This window comes from Poecilia latipinna, unplaced genomic scaffold, assembly GCF_001443285.1.
Source record: "Poecilia latipinna isolate Pla-1442-1.1 unplaced genomic scaffold, P_latipinna-1.0 Scaffold1081, whole genome shotgun sequence".
NCBI lineage: Eukaryota > Metazoa > Chordata > Actinopteri > Cyprinodontiformes > Poeciliidae > Poecilia > Poecilia latipinna.
Genome location: NW_015113697.1, coordinates 23973 through 36672, shown reverse-complemented (window position 1 = coordinate 36672; position 12700 = coordinate 23973). Strand labels below are relative to the sequence as shown.

General features: G+C 40.8%; 2 protein-coding genes across 2 annotated transcripts in view; one reads left to right on the top strand and one right to left on the bottom strand.

The window, feature by feature from the left end:
• Positions 1-3431, top strand: part of tenm1 (teneurin transmembrane protein 1) — a 332218-nt gene extending 328787 nt beyond the window's left edge. Inside the window, exon 38 of the mRNA XM_015052017.1 lies at positions 1855-3431. Coding sequence (XP_014907503.1) covers positions 1855-2610 — 756 coding nt within the window. The 3' untranslated portion in view covers positions 2611-3431. The remainder of the gene's footprint in view (positions 1-1854) is intronic.
• A 658-nt stretch (positions 3432-4089) lies between these two features.
• Positions 4090-10946, bottom strand: sh2d1ab (SH2 domain containing 1A duplicate b). Its single transcript, XM_015052021.1, has 3 exons — positions 10491-10946; positions 9800-9863; positions 4090-7621 (listed from the first exon to the last, which is right to left on the bottom strand). Exons 1-3 carry the CDS (start codon positions 10625-10627, stop codon positions 7352-7354), a joined length of 471 nt encoding a protein of 156 aa, XP_014907507.1. The 5' UTR covers positions 10628-10946; the 3' UTR covers positions 4090-7351.
• Between the last annotated feature and the right edge of the window lie 1754 nt (positions 10947-12700).

The following is a 12700-nucleotide window of genomic DNA, read 5'->3' as shown; positions in this document are numbered from 1 at the left end:
TACTTGAGCACTTACAGGGAATAAGTTTCACTGCCTTCAATTGGCAGAGCTAAAGAAAACAACTCAGTCCAAATGAGAATCTGTGGTTTGCCTGACATTGCTTTATGCAAGCAGAACCTGTCCAGACAGATCAAATGGGCAAAACTCAAACTGGGCAGAGGGTCCATGTTAAGAGATATACCCCAAATAATGCTGTGAAAGTGAAGCTCGGCTGCATACGGGGTGTGGGTAGGAGTCTCGTACCATGTGGTTAGCAAACTTTTCTAGCTCAAGTGATTGGCTGTATAGATTAAACTTTTGCTACGACAGAAAACTCAAATGAAACAGACTTTTGAAGCATAAAAAAAAAAACATTAGTGAAATGAATAAGCAGTTAGTTGAGTTGAGCAAATAAAAATCTTGCCAGTTATTTCTTTCTATGCCAAGCATTCATGTTCCTGATTCATTTTCTCCCATAATTACTCATCAATCTAATTCATTTAACATTTTGAGACAGCTTGTAAGTGGAGGCCAAAGTCCTCCGCAGACGCACAGAGAAACTAATTGGCTGCTGATTGTGTGTCATTTCCTGGACTTAGAGTTAGTTTTCTAATTGACAATAAAAGCTTAAATCACCCAAAAGTCAATGATAAGTCATTCACTTCGAAGACTGAAATTATTAGTTTGTAGTTTTGATTTAATTTTAGTTTATTGGCAGCCTCTTCTTAAGTAGAAAATTTTAGTTTTGTGTCTTTTGCAAAGTGACTGTTTGGTTTTATTTTATTTATTTTTTTATTTTTTTGCTGTTTTGCGACCATATTTCCAGGTCCTGGCAGGATTAAACAGGAACACTTTAGTTGACGGGGTGTGCCCAATACTAACTTTAAATTAAGTGTCATTTGGTGAATGACACTTTTAATGCATTGAAAGTGTCAACGTTGAGGCGGGTAAAGTGTGCGACCCATTTACGGAGGCCTCAGTCCTCCACGCATTTTCACATATTCGAGTCACATTTATATTTGCCACATCGTTCCCTTTTCTCACAACCTACTTTCTTGTCAATTCACTGTCAAATAAAGGCCACCAGAGCCAAGGAAAGATTTAATTGAAAAAGTATCAAATTTGCATTTAAAGCGTCATTATTTCCTGAATGACGTTTAATGATAACTGTTGTAAACATTCCTGAGGACTCCTTCATGTCTGTAGCTACGTTCATGCTGCAGTTCTTGATGCTGAACTCCAATTTTTTGTGAAATCTGATTTTGTTTTGCAGTCTCTCAGCATAATGCCGTAACGTAACGCAGTCACGAGACGCGCAGTGAGCGTGCTCAGTGCTTGCTGAAGTAAACATGGATGCTAATGGTGGAGTGTATCTTGCGATTTTAAAGTTGTTATCCAAACGGAGTAAGCACATTACCAACTTAATCCTTATCATCATCATCATCCGCCATGTTTGGTGTTTTTGTTCCCGCTTTCATCAATCAGGACGCAGAATGGTGACGTTTGTCGAGTATCAATGACTTTCAGGTCGGATGAACGTGACCTGGCCGTACAGACAGGATTTAGGATTTAGGTCGCAATTGTAAAAATCTGATTTATGTTGTTCAGACCGTCATAAAAACATCAGATACGAGTCACGTAAGGGCAAACAAAATCGGATTTAGCTGCAGTGAACGTAGCTGATGACAGATGTTACAATGTTACAGTGTCACATCGGTCTGACCTCTTAAACCACTTATACGGTCGTGTGCATACTTCATTATTAGCAACGTTTGAATTAGCAATGTTTTCTACATGTAAAGGCAGCTACAATAAACATAAATCACAAAACATTAATCCCAGCTGCACAATATAAATGTCCCATTTTTTCCCTAGATGGTGTTGGGAATCCAGTGTGAACTGCGGAGACAGCTGAGGAGCTTCATCTCCCTGGAGAGGTTACCTCTGGTCTCCGAGCCCGTGGGCTCAGCTTGCCACCGGCCGTCTCGTCCTCCGCCCTTCGGCTCCCGACCCTTCATTCTTGGCCCCAACATCCGCTTTGCGGTGTCGCACGGTCGGGTGAGCGCGGAAGTCATCGGGGTGGCCAGCGAGGACAGCCGGCGGGTGGCGGCCATCTTGAACAGCGCCGTCCACCTCACCGGGCTGAGCTTCACCGTGCACGGCTGCGACACGCACCACTTCCTGCAGTCCCGTCCCATCGAGGAGGACCTCGCCCTGGGGCTGGGCGTCGGGGGACGCATCCTGGAGAGCGGCGTCAACGTGAGCGTGTCCCAAATGAGCGCCACGGTGAACGGCAGGACTCGACGCTTCGCCGACATCACCCTCCAGCAGGGGCCGCTGTGCCTGTGCGTGCGCTACGGTGGAACGGAGGAGGAGGAGAGGGCGCGGGTGAGGGAGGAGGCGAGAAAGAGGGCGGTGGAGGGCGCTTGGGAGAAGGAGAGGAAGCGGTTGGATTTGGGGGACGTTGGGAGCCGATCGTGGAGCGAGGCGGAGAAGCAGCAGCTGCTGTCCGGCGGCCGCGTTCAGGGTTACGAAGGCTACTACTCCCTGCCTATAGAGCAGCAGCCGGAGCTGTCCGACTGCCCCTCCAACATCCACTTTATGACACTTAGCGAGGTGGGGGGCAGGTAACAGAGACACACAAACAGCCCCCCATCCCACCAAAGACTGCCTGTTTCTACTCTGCTCTGATTTGTTCTACTGTTTCTATACTTTACTGAAAAACAAAAAAGAAGACGATAACTACGGAGAACAAGAAGAGAGAATGGGGGGAGGGGAAAAAAACAAACTTCCAAATGCCTTTAATTGTGACAAAATGATGGTATTTTATTATTATCGTCCAGTTTCTCCGATTTCTAACAGTGGCACAAGCGGTGTGGTTTGGCTGTGGCTTTGCTTTTTGTATCCTGACTGACGGACGGACTGACTGATGGACTGACAATCTGCCATTTACTGTTTCAACACTGTTCAATCATTTGGGACCATGTTTAAAAACCACTGAACTACAAAGATGGAAGACTTAAGGGTGGCCAGTGAACGATCCTCTTCATGACTCCCATCACGAGCTCTCCGGTTGCCATTTGAGTTCCCCCCACTGGTTTACCTCGGATATACTACCGTTTACATATTGTGTAAGAGAGGCCTTGTTGACTCTGGCACTCCCCTTTAGAGAAGAAACCTGCTGTGGTTTCCACCTCTGGTGTGCTCCAACTGTAGTTTGTATGAGTGTGTATACTAAAATCAAGAATGTACATAGCCAGTGCTTTCACACTGAAAAAAAAAGTGCTCAACTGAAAATTATGTTGTTCATAAGTGTCAGTATTGTTAATCAATAGAAGATCTGTTACATTTTTTTGCAAAGATTATACATGGCTATAGTAATTATTCTCGCTAAAAAAGAAAGCTCACTTTATTGGGTTACAATGCTGATTAAAGTTATTATGTGTGAATTACCAGGTTGTTCCCTGAGATTTCATGTTACACTGGTAAAACAAATTGTGAAAATTCAGGAAATAAAATATGTGTATTAATTTTTAACCATTTCTTGATAAAAGAGTGATGTACAGTGGCGGTCCGACATTCACTATTCTTGGATTTTTCTCTGGAACGTGATTCCAAATTACTTGTGGAAACCTATTCACAGATTACTTTACAATAGTCAAACAAAATGCAGCTGGGGAAGCTGAAATACCCAGGCACAATGCTAGATGGCACGCTATTGGCTGGTGCTTGTAAACAGCCAATCCAGGAGCGCCATTTGTTTTCCTTGGTCCTAATTGGCTGAACCCTCAAAAGTAGAAAAATGGCTACTGCAGTTGTGGTAAGACAGTTTCCACTGTAGGAATGAATGCATAGTGAACTATTGAAATGGGTAGTTCATGTTTTAGGGAGGGTTTTAGCTATTTATGTGCAGCTTTGGTCCTTAACCCCAAGAAACCTCCGTACTGCATCAGCTAAAAGGACAAAAAAAAGAAAGAAATACCAACCAGTTTTTAAAATCTACTTAACAAAATTCTTACTAATGTTTTTAGATTTTATATTGTCTAAAATGAAATTTTCTAGGTTCTACCAATCCTGTTTTACATCAACCTTAAATTAAAAAAAATGGAAAACATTGATCAATTTCTATTTTATTTATCAATTGCAAGTACAAAACATGGGAACAATAAACCAGGATAACAGTTTGTGCTGAAAATTTCTCAATCCAACATCTTTCTTAATATACATTTGCAACTTAAAAAGCTTAGCTGGATCGATACAGAAGCTATCTTGTAAATAATAATATAGTTTGACAGATTTCACAGTAATCTGCACAGTTTTACCGAAGCAGACAAGTCCCTTTTTTACTGCCAATGACATTGCAGCCAGACAAACATTGATGGTACGAGACACTGTTTTGAAGTCATCTACTTTGTCCTTAATCTTAAACATTAGTACAAATAAAAAGAGTGAGATATTAATAAGCTTCTACAAAATATGTTAAAGACAACCACAGCTTTTTGTTAGCAAAATCTGTCTCAAGGACAGCGCACACCAGCGGCGTCAGACATGCATCTATACACCCCTATTATTTTCTATTAATTTCTGGTCAGCTGCCAACACTAAAAGATGCAGCAATTGTTTCAAGCTCTGTATAATTCTGAGGAGCTGATTAATAAGCGTAAATGCTATTACATCTTGGTAGTTCTTCTATGGTTGTATTTTGGTGGAAAAGTAGAAGAGAAAATATAAATTTTTGAAGCTGAAAACTACATATGATCCGCAATTTCACCACTTTAAGGACAATGGCAATAAATATCTTGCCTGGTGATTAATTTCTCACGAGTGTAAATGAAAATGCATGTAGAAGGAAGGTAATATTTGCTGCTGTTAGAAAGATTTACATAGTAAAGATTTTGCAGTATTACGAATTTATCTTAGTGTAGAAAGCAATTTATTTATGCTTCTTATAGTAGGCTATGGCACCTCGTGGCACAAATGGATAACTTTATTTAGTTCAAATCCACAAAAAAATTATTTTTCTGCACACATCAGCATGACGTATAATGACGTAATTTGGTGTCGCCGCTCTCAATCTGGGTTCCCCTTCAGGATTAGGAAGCTCGAGTAGCTAGTAAGTTTGACTTCAGCATTAGCATTGTGGCTAAACTAGTTGGTTTTGATTCTTTCTGAAGCTTGTATGACAGTTCTTGCACTTTACAATGTTATATTGACACGACTATAAACATATAACCTGACGAATGAGAATACATTTTGATTCGTTAAAAACCTTCAATTCAATTCTAATAAATTTGTTTAGCTAGGATAGTCACCTCGCTCCAAAGAGCAGCTCATGTTGTCCAACTAATACGCAGCTAATGTTAAAAACCGGTCACCGTTGATTTCTGTTGGTTGGTTTTAGTTCTACTTAATTATTTGTTCATTAAGAAGTGCGTAGTTACGAAGGAAAAGGTTGACTCTAGCGTTAGCTCTGTGGTTAAGCTAGCTAAACATGGATGCTAACTGAAATTCTTGCTCTAAATTAAGTTTCTCAACCAAAACTTCGATAATAATTAAAAAATGATTAAAAAAAATAATAATTAAGCCCAAATTAATAACTCGGCCACAACCATCTCCTCTGGACAACACACACCATGTGTGTAGCTTATGTTATTCTCTAAGAAGTTTTACACTTGCAGCCAAAAAACAGCTGTGTAATGAAATATGAATTCGCAAAATACAAAGATTTATAACAAAAGTGCAATAAGATACTCCTAAATAGAACCGGTCAGCTGGCATTTAGTGAAAACTGTGTACAGAATACCAGCTAACACTTTCGAAGACATATCAGAACCAAGTGAATAAACAGGAAATAACAGGAATAATTGACATATTAAAATAAAAATAAACTGTCGAGTTGCTAAGCCGCATGGCTTGTTTTCTCAACTTAACAAAACAGTTAAATTGAAAAGTGGACTTGCTCTACAATAGACAAACTGGATTTAAAGTGAGTTTGTTAATAAAAAAAAATAGCTACCCGTTAGGTTAAACTCGTGTTTGTATAAAACTTAAAGACTTTAATCCCCTTTTCATTGCGAGGGAACTGTTGCTTCTTATTTCTCCGTGTGCCTCGATGGTGTCCTTCCCTTTCCCACCACTTTTTTTTTTTTTTTAGCCGGGCTCCCTCTTTGTTCTTGCTTCTCGGAAGTTGTAACTTTCAAATCTGTGCTGTCATTATCACCCATCATTATGGCTCAAACCGAGATATGCATGAGAAACCTGCGTCTGTCAGAAGCGAAGAAGAAGAAGAAGAGGAGGAGGAGGAGGTGGAGGAGGAGGAGAAAGAAAAAAAAAAAGCACAGAGGAAGGGAAAGATATGTGACAGCTGAGGCTCAGCGAGTGGGCGGTGAGTGCAGAAGGGGCAGGACCTGGAGTTGGCTGTGCTGTTCGCTACAGCTTGTCTCCTCTCATTAGGAAATGCCAATCAGACTATGCTGCAAACCACTTCCAAGCTGAAGAAAAAAAAAGTACAAAAAAAGCAAACGTTAAAAAAAAGTTAGTTTTCCCTTTTTTTTCTAAAAAAAAAAAAAAAAGAAGAAGAAAAAGCAAGTTACCACTAATCCACCTCCCCTTTCCCCACTCGCCTCTCCCTCCCTCCACGCCGTCGCTTCGCCATCTGCCCAGCATTAATTGTCGCGCTTCTCTCTCCGTAGGCTGTGGACGGCGGCGCAGACACACAATGCATATGTTCTGACTGCGAACAGGTGATGTATACGTTTCTGAGTAGCAACGTTGCTGATCGACTGTGATGAGCCTCTTCCTATCTAAAACATATGCTCCACTAGCATCCAAGCTCATCTCTGCTGCGGTGAAGAAGGAGGAAAAAAAAAAAAAAAGAAAAGATGGAGGGTCCTTTGGTTGCTAGGAGACCGCTGCACTGAAGAATAGTCTGGGCTGAGGATGCTCTCACTGTTTTCTCGCCTTTCTGTGTGTTCCTCACCCATGTTTTTTCTTGATGTCAGTCAGAAAAGTGACTGATTACACACACACACACACCTGCCCACCCCTACCCTACTGCAGTCAGCATTCTCCCCGTGAAAATCGCTACTTCAATATGTCAAATTGAATTTTTTTTCCCCACCACATTATGTTGTCAGTCCGAGGCTTTGGCTGTGTAAGCGTGACCTTATTTAAGAGAGCTTCTTTCAGACAAAATCGTTTATTTTCTTCGCCGCCCACTAACATTTTTTATTTTTTTTTGTCGTCAAACTCATGTGTGCAGTAATAGATATTAATGTTTCAGAGAAAAAGAAAAAAGAAAAACTGGCAGAAAGAAATGAGATTCGAGAACATTGAATTTTGGTGTTCAATCATTGTTTGGGTTCGACCCTCTCTAACCAAAAGCTTGCGCCACCTCCTTCTTGCTCCTGTTTTTCGGCTCCTGAGCGACGGGCGTCGCCAGACGCTGCAGGTAGGGGCTGTGGTCGGACGACAGGCCATTACCAGGCGTCTGCTGCTGCTGCTCCTCGGCGTGGGTCTGCGCCCGCCTCTGAGCCGTGACGGGGTAGAGCAGAGGCATGGCAATTCCCTGTCCCCGCTTCTGGAAGGCTGCTATCAGGTTCTTGATGTGCCGGAAATACCGCTTCGGCACACCGGGAGTCGTCTGAAAACAGAAGATGGGGGGTAAAAATAGAACTCATCACTCCGGTGATGTGGTGGCGGAGAGGAAGAAAAAAGACAGAAAGAAAAAAGAAAGAAAGAAAGGTGCTCCTACAGATTCAACATATGAAAGACAGACTGAAGGTGGAGGCGAGAGAAAAGTTGAGTGCACAAAGGAAATGGGAATCCTGTCAGTTAAATAATCCGAGCCACTGATCTCGAAAGAGTCCGCGTTAAAATATTAAAAGACACCACATTAAAAAATAAAATGACGCGGTGGAGATAATATAAATACATAAATGCTGCATAAATAGCTTCAGAAGAGCAGATATTTGCAGGAGGAGATTCTCTCCTGAGGGGATTCAAAGCTAAACTTGGTAAATTTAAGATGTGCTTCTCTTTGTAAACATTCAGATCCCTTTGGAATTCTTTTGTATTTCTCAGCAAATGAAAAGCCTTACTTTCGTGGTTTTATGTGTGACATTTAAGATCCTTTAAGCACTCTATTACCCAAAGGGCTTTACTTGTAGAGTTAATAAAAAAAAAAGCAACAAATATCCTTTAGAAAAGTAATATGTGCTCCGAGACACGGCTAGAAAACCTGATAACTTCCAGTGAAAACCGCAGGAGTGTTTAAAATGTAGCTTCTCGTAAATTTAATGATTATTAAATACATTTAATATATTCAATATGTGGCAATATGGAAAATAAATGGGTAAATAAATGTACCCACTCAACGAAACGTGTCTTTTGCTCCTGAACTTATCATAAAAAAGTTGTAATAATATTTAACTGGGTTTAGGCTGGGAAATTTACTCTCAAGCATAAAATTTTATCACAATATTTTATAGAATTTATTGGGATGGCAAGTGATGATTAAAAGTATTTCTAATTTCTTTAGTCTTTTTTTTGTTACCAAAAACACACTAATAATGATCTTAAAATACATTCCTCTTTTCAAAATAGGCTCCTTCAGAACTACAGTTGCATACAGAAGTCATTTTTCCCCTCTAAGCTCCACACAGCAACTGCGTTTTATCACATTTTTGGAAAATATCGACATTTACAGACTTTCTGATGGCCAGTAATCAGCCAGTTTCAGGGCATTTTCAAACATCATCACTTGAATCGCGATCAATTTAACGATAAACGATACGATAAATGCTCGTCCCTCATTGAAATCTCTTCTTGTTCTGAATTTGTCATCAGACCAAGTGTGGTCAGCAAATGTTGGCACTGTTGTTTGTTTTGCAGCTTCCCTCCAAACGGCCCTGCATTATTCATAAGCCATATCTTACCGATCTGTTTCTCGCTTGTCTTTTTTTTTTTCCTTTTACATTGAGCGTTGCTAAAGAATTGCACTTTCACGACCGCTGTAATTTTGTCCTGGAAGGCCTTTAAAAGTCCTTTCATTTACCGCGGTAAATGAAAGGACGTAATTCCCGTATCTCAGCTCTTACATCACGCTGTGAGAGCTGAGATAAAAAAAAAAAAATCCTTTGAATATGTTTTTAAACATCATTTAATCAAAGGTGGAGAGCACATCCCAAAGCGCCCACCCCCCCACCACGTCTCCCCAATAACACTTTCCATTAATAATGGAAAGTGTTATTGGGCTTGTAGGGGAATTCTTGTCATTGACGTCCAGCCTGGCGCTAGCTGTGAAAACGCAGCCCTAGAGGCTGCATCCTGCCTCAGATGTCGTATGGAGACATCGAGGGGCAACTCGGATGTCTCCATACGTTCAACGTTAGATGACGCACAATTACGCATCCCATCAGAAACACCGTCTTCAAATTTTGAGGAGTGAGGGTTTAGGGGGGTGTAGACTGCTTACAGGGTGATATTGCTGAAGGAAAAGAAATGCACCCATTTCTCTGTGCTGTCACATCTCAAATATATATTGAGAGAGAGAGAGAAAGAAAGAGAGGGAGAGTGTGAGAGTGAGAAGCAAAACGGGGGGAAAAAACAGAGAAAGAAAACATGTTTGCCTCAGATCCGCAGCTTGTTGAATTACTCCGACACAAAAACAACTTCTAACCTAATAAACAGCAACCGCAGCGAGGCAGACGTGCAGCTGCCACGCTCCTTGGGTGAGTGTTTCTGGTGCAAAACGTGTCAGGATAAAAGCAAAAATTTAACAATAAAAAAACAACAAAAAGAAGTAGAAAAGATGTCTCACTTCTGCAGCCCACGAGCCCGCTTCGTCCTTGTGGAGTCTGTACGTGTAGACATATCCTTTGCACCTGAACACAAACACACTTTTTTTGAGAATGAGCGTACATAGACTTTTTTTTTTTTCTTTTTTTTCTTTTTCAGTGGAGGGTGTGGGAAGGTGCTCAAGTGGAAAATAATGGCACCTTGCGTGACACATGGACCTGCTGGTAGAGTCTTGACTGCATAATTTTGTTAAATCTGACTGCTTAGTTGCATACACTCACACAGGAAAGTGGATATCTTTGCTGTTGATGCTGTCTTTCAGATAAACTGAAAACAAGGATGCACTTTATGAAATTCTTAGACTCACAAACAGCCTTCAAATCTTCAATTTACAAAAAAAATAACATGCTGTAAAACCAGAAAAACAACAAGAAAAAAATGTCCAAGATCTCAGAAGGGCACATTTTTCTAGTACCATCTAGTATCTATCTGAGACGATGAGCTCATCTTCTTTTTATTTTTAATGACACAAGTTCTCCAGCAAGACTCACTTTCAGCTTCTGATAACAGATGACAGAAACTGCTTGGGTTATCTGGCTTAATGCAGGTTTCTAAACGATTCCGTAGAACTGCCAGAAGACGGGAATTTGAGGATTTTCATGAAACTGCGTTGCTGTAGAACGAGGAGAAAAGCCAAGAGGCTGGATACTCACAACACACAGAGGCAGAAGACGCCCGGCACCGAGTCGCTGTCACGTACTAAGTAGCACCCGTCTCTCCCGTCCTGGCCCAGCCGCCTCTCGCCCTCCTCCTTGCCGATGGGTCCGTGGTAGACGGTCAGGTTCTCCATCACCGCTTTCCTCCAACTGTGCCTTTTGCTCCGTTCCTAAGTGCCAGCGCTGTTCTCTTTGTCTCTGCTCTCTGACTGCAGGCGAGCCCTTTTTGTCTTCCACTCTGAGAGCTGCACAAGTACAGCAGTTTCTTTTTTTTTTTTTTTTTTTTCCCCGGCCTTTTGCTTCTCAAACGTCTGCTCAGGGAATTTCAGCTTCAGACGAGGACCTTGACCTTCTTCTTCTTCTTTTTTTGTTTTAAAGATCTCCTTTTTCCACCTCACCTTCCAAAAAGCTGAAAGTCACTCCGTCTAACCTCTAACCTTTCTGATCTGGTGCCTTCGCAACCTTCCTCTGTCTTTATGAGGCACAGCGTTGCGCGCACATGCACACACCAAAATTGTGGGTTTGCATTTCTGTCAGGAAACGATTGTATTTTGCAACAGGAAATAACTTCAAAGATGCTTAACGGAACATTTCCACAACAATAAAAAAAAAAAGAGGCAGAAGAGAGGGATGAACAAAGGTAAAATTTCTCATTTCACACAAGAAAATGCATTATGCATTTATGCATGTGGAGTGAAACTTTTTTTTTTCCATCGCTGTTTGATTAACAGAAGGTTGCTTGTTCTGTTTCCATGAATAATGATGTACAATCAATCTGCTGAGGAGGATTTTGGTGAAGAAAATACAGTTTTGAATAAATATTTCTGGTTATGGAAGAGCAGTCCGATCACTGCATAACTTTATTTAGTCTTCTAGGGAAATAATACAGAATTATACCTCCAAAAATCTTGAGCAAACAAGCATTTATTTTATTTGATGGTATGATTCTCACCTACACCTGGATGACACATACATCGGTGTAAAAAGTAGAGTCTGTAGTGTAATGAAATACAGAACTTATGTAGATGAGAAAAGGCCTGGTGTTGATGTTGGGAACGTTTTCTCTATCTTGTTGAATTTACTGAATTAAGTTCTCAAGAAAGATTTAAACTTTTTTTTAAAAGAAAACAATCAAAGTTGCAGATTATTTTTGGATTTTTCTTAAGCCACAAAAGTAACATTACAACCGCAAAACGTCAGTGAATTTCATTTTTTGTTTCCGTGCAACCGGCCGACATAAAGGAGTTCATACCTGTGAAGAGAAACAAAAAATGAAAGTAGTTTTTGATTTTTCTTTCTTTTTCTTCTTTTTTCGTGAATACAAATCTGAAAAGTGTGGGTGAGTAAGTATTTCACTGTACATTTTTCTGAACACACCATCCACCCTGTTGGCTTAACATGGTGGGAGCAGCATCAGGCTGTGGGGATGCTTTTTATTTAGTGGCATCAGGGGAAGACAGTCGGTCTTGATTGGAAGATGAACTGAGCTAAACACAGGGCAGTTCTGGGAGAAAACGAGTCTAAAATACGACCAGCACTTCGTTTCCCCTCAAGGCGAATTCATTAGTTAAGTTGCTTAGTCAAAGTCCAGATGTAAATTTATCTGAGAATCAAATGTGAAACCTGAAAAATGACTGTCCTCTGTCCTCTCTGACTGAACCTGAGCTACTTTTATGTATCTGGGTGTGAAAAGCCGTTTGAGAACGACCCCAAAGAGACGCTCAACAAAAGGTGGACTTTTGTTGGGACTAAATACATGCACTTTTCAGACGTTTGTTTGTAAAACATGACAAAAACCACACCGTTTGTACAGTTATGTAAGACCTTGTGTATCCCAGTCTAACGAAATCCAAATAGAGTAAATTAAAGTTTGTGCTCCAGGGCTATAAATGACTATTAGAGCTTACACAATCGTATTTGTACGAAGCTGAAGCATGTTTGCACCGGTAATCTGAATCTACTTGTCGTACTGATAATCTACAGAGTACAGAGAGCAAAGGACGCACATTTCGTAACTTTTCTTGTCTTAACAAACTTCCATAGGCTTCAAGAGCAATAAAAGTAAGCTAAATGTTTGACCTACAGCTTGAGAGAGTTCTTGTTTTTCTCAGCAGGCGCCTCACACATGTTCTCAGAAAACTTTTCGCAGATAACATTCTTCTGTTAAACATGTGTTTAGGAAACACCCAGCTGCTTTGTCACACAAA

Excerpts from the sequence above, each read along its gene's own strand:
- sh2d1ab (XM_015052021.1), bottom strand. The coding sequence starts at position 10,627 with ATGGAGAACCTGACCGTCTACCACGGACCCATCGGCAAGGAGGAGGGC. Across the intron at positions 9,864-10,490 it reads GTCTTCTGCCTCTGTGTGTT|GTGCAAAGGATATGTCTACA; the intron begins GTGAGTATCCAG and ends GTTTGTGTTCAG. Across the intron at positions 7,622-9,799 it reads CGGGCTCGTGGGCTGCAGAA|ACGACTCCCGGTGTGCCGAA; the intron begins GTGAGACATCTT and ends TTCTGTTTTCAG.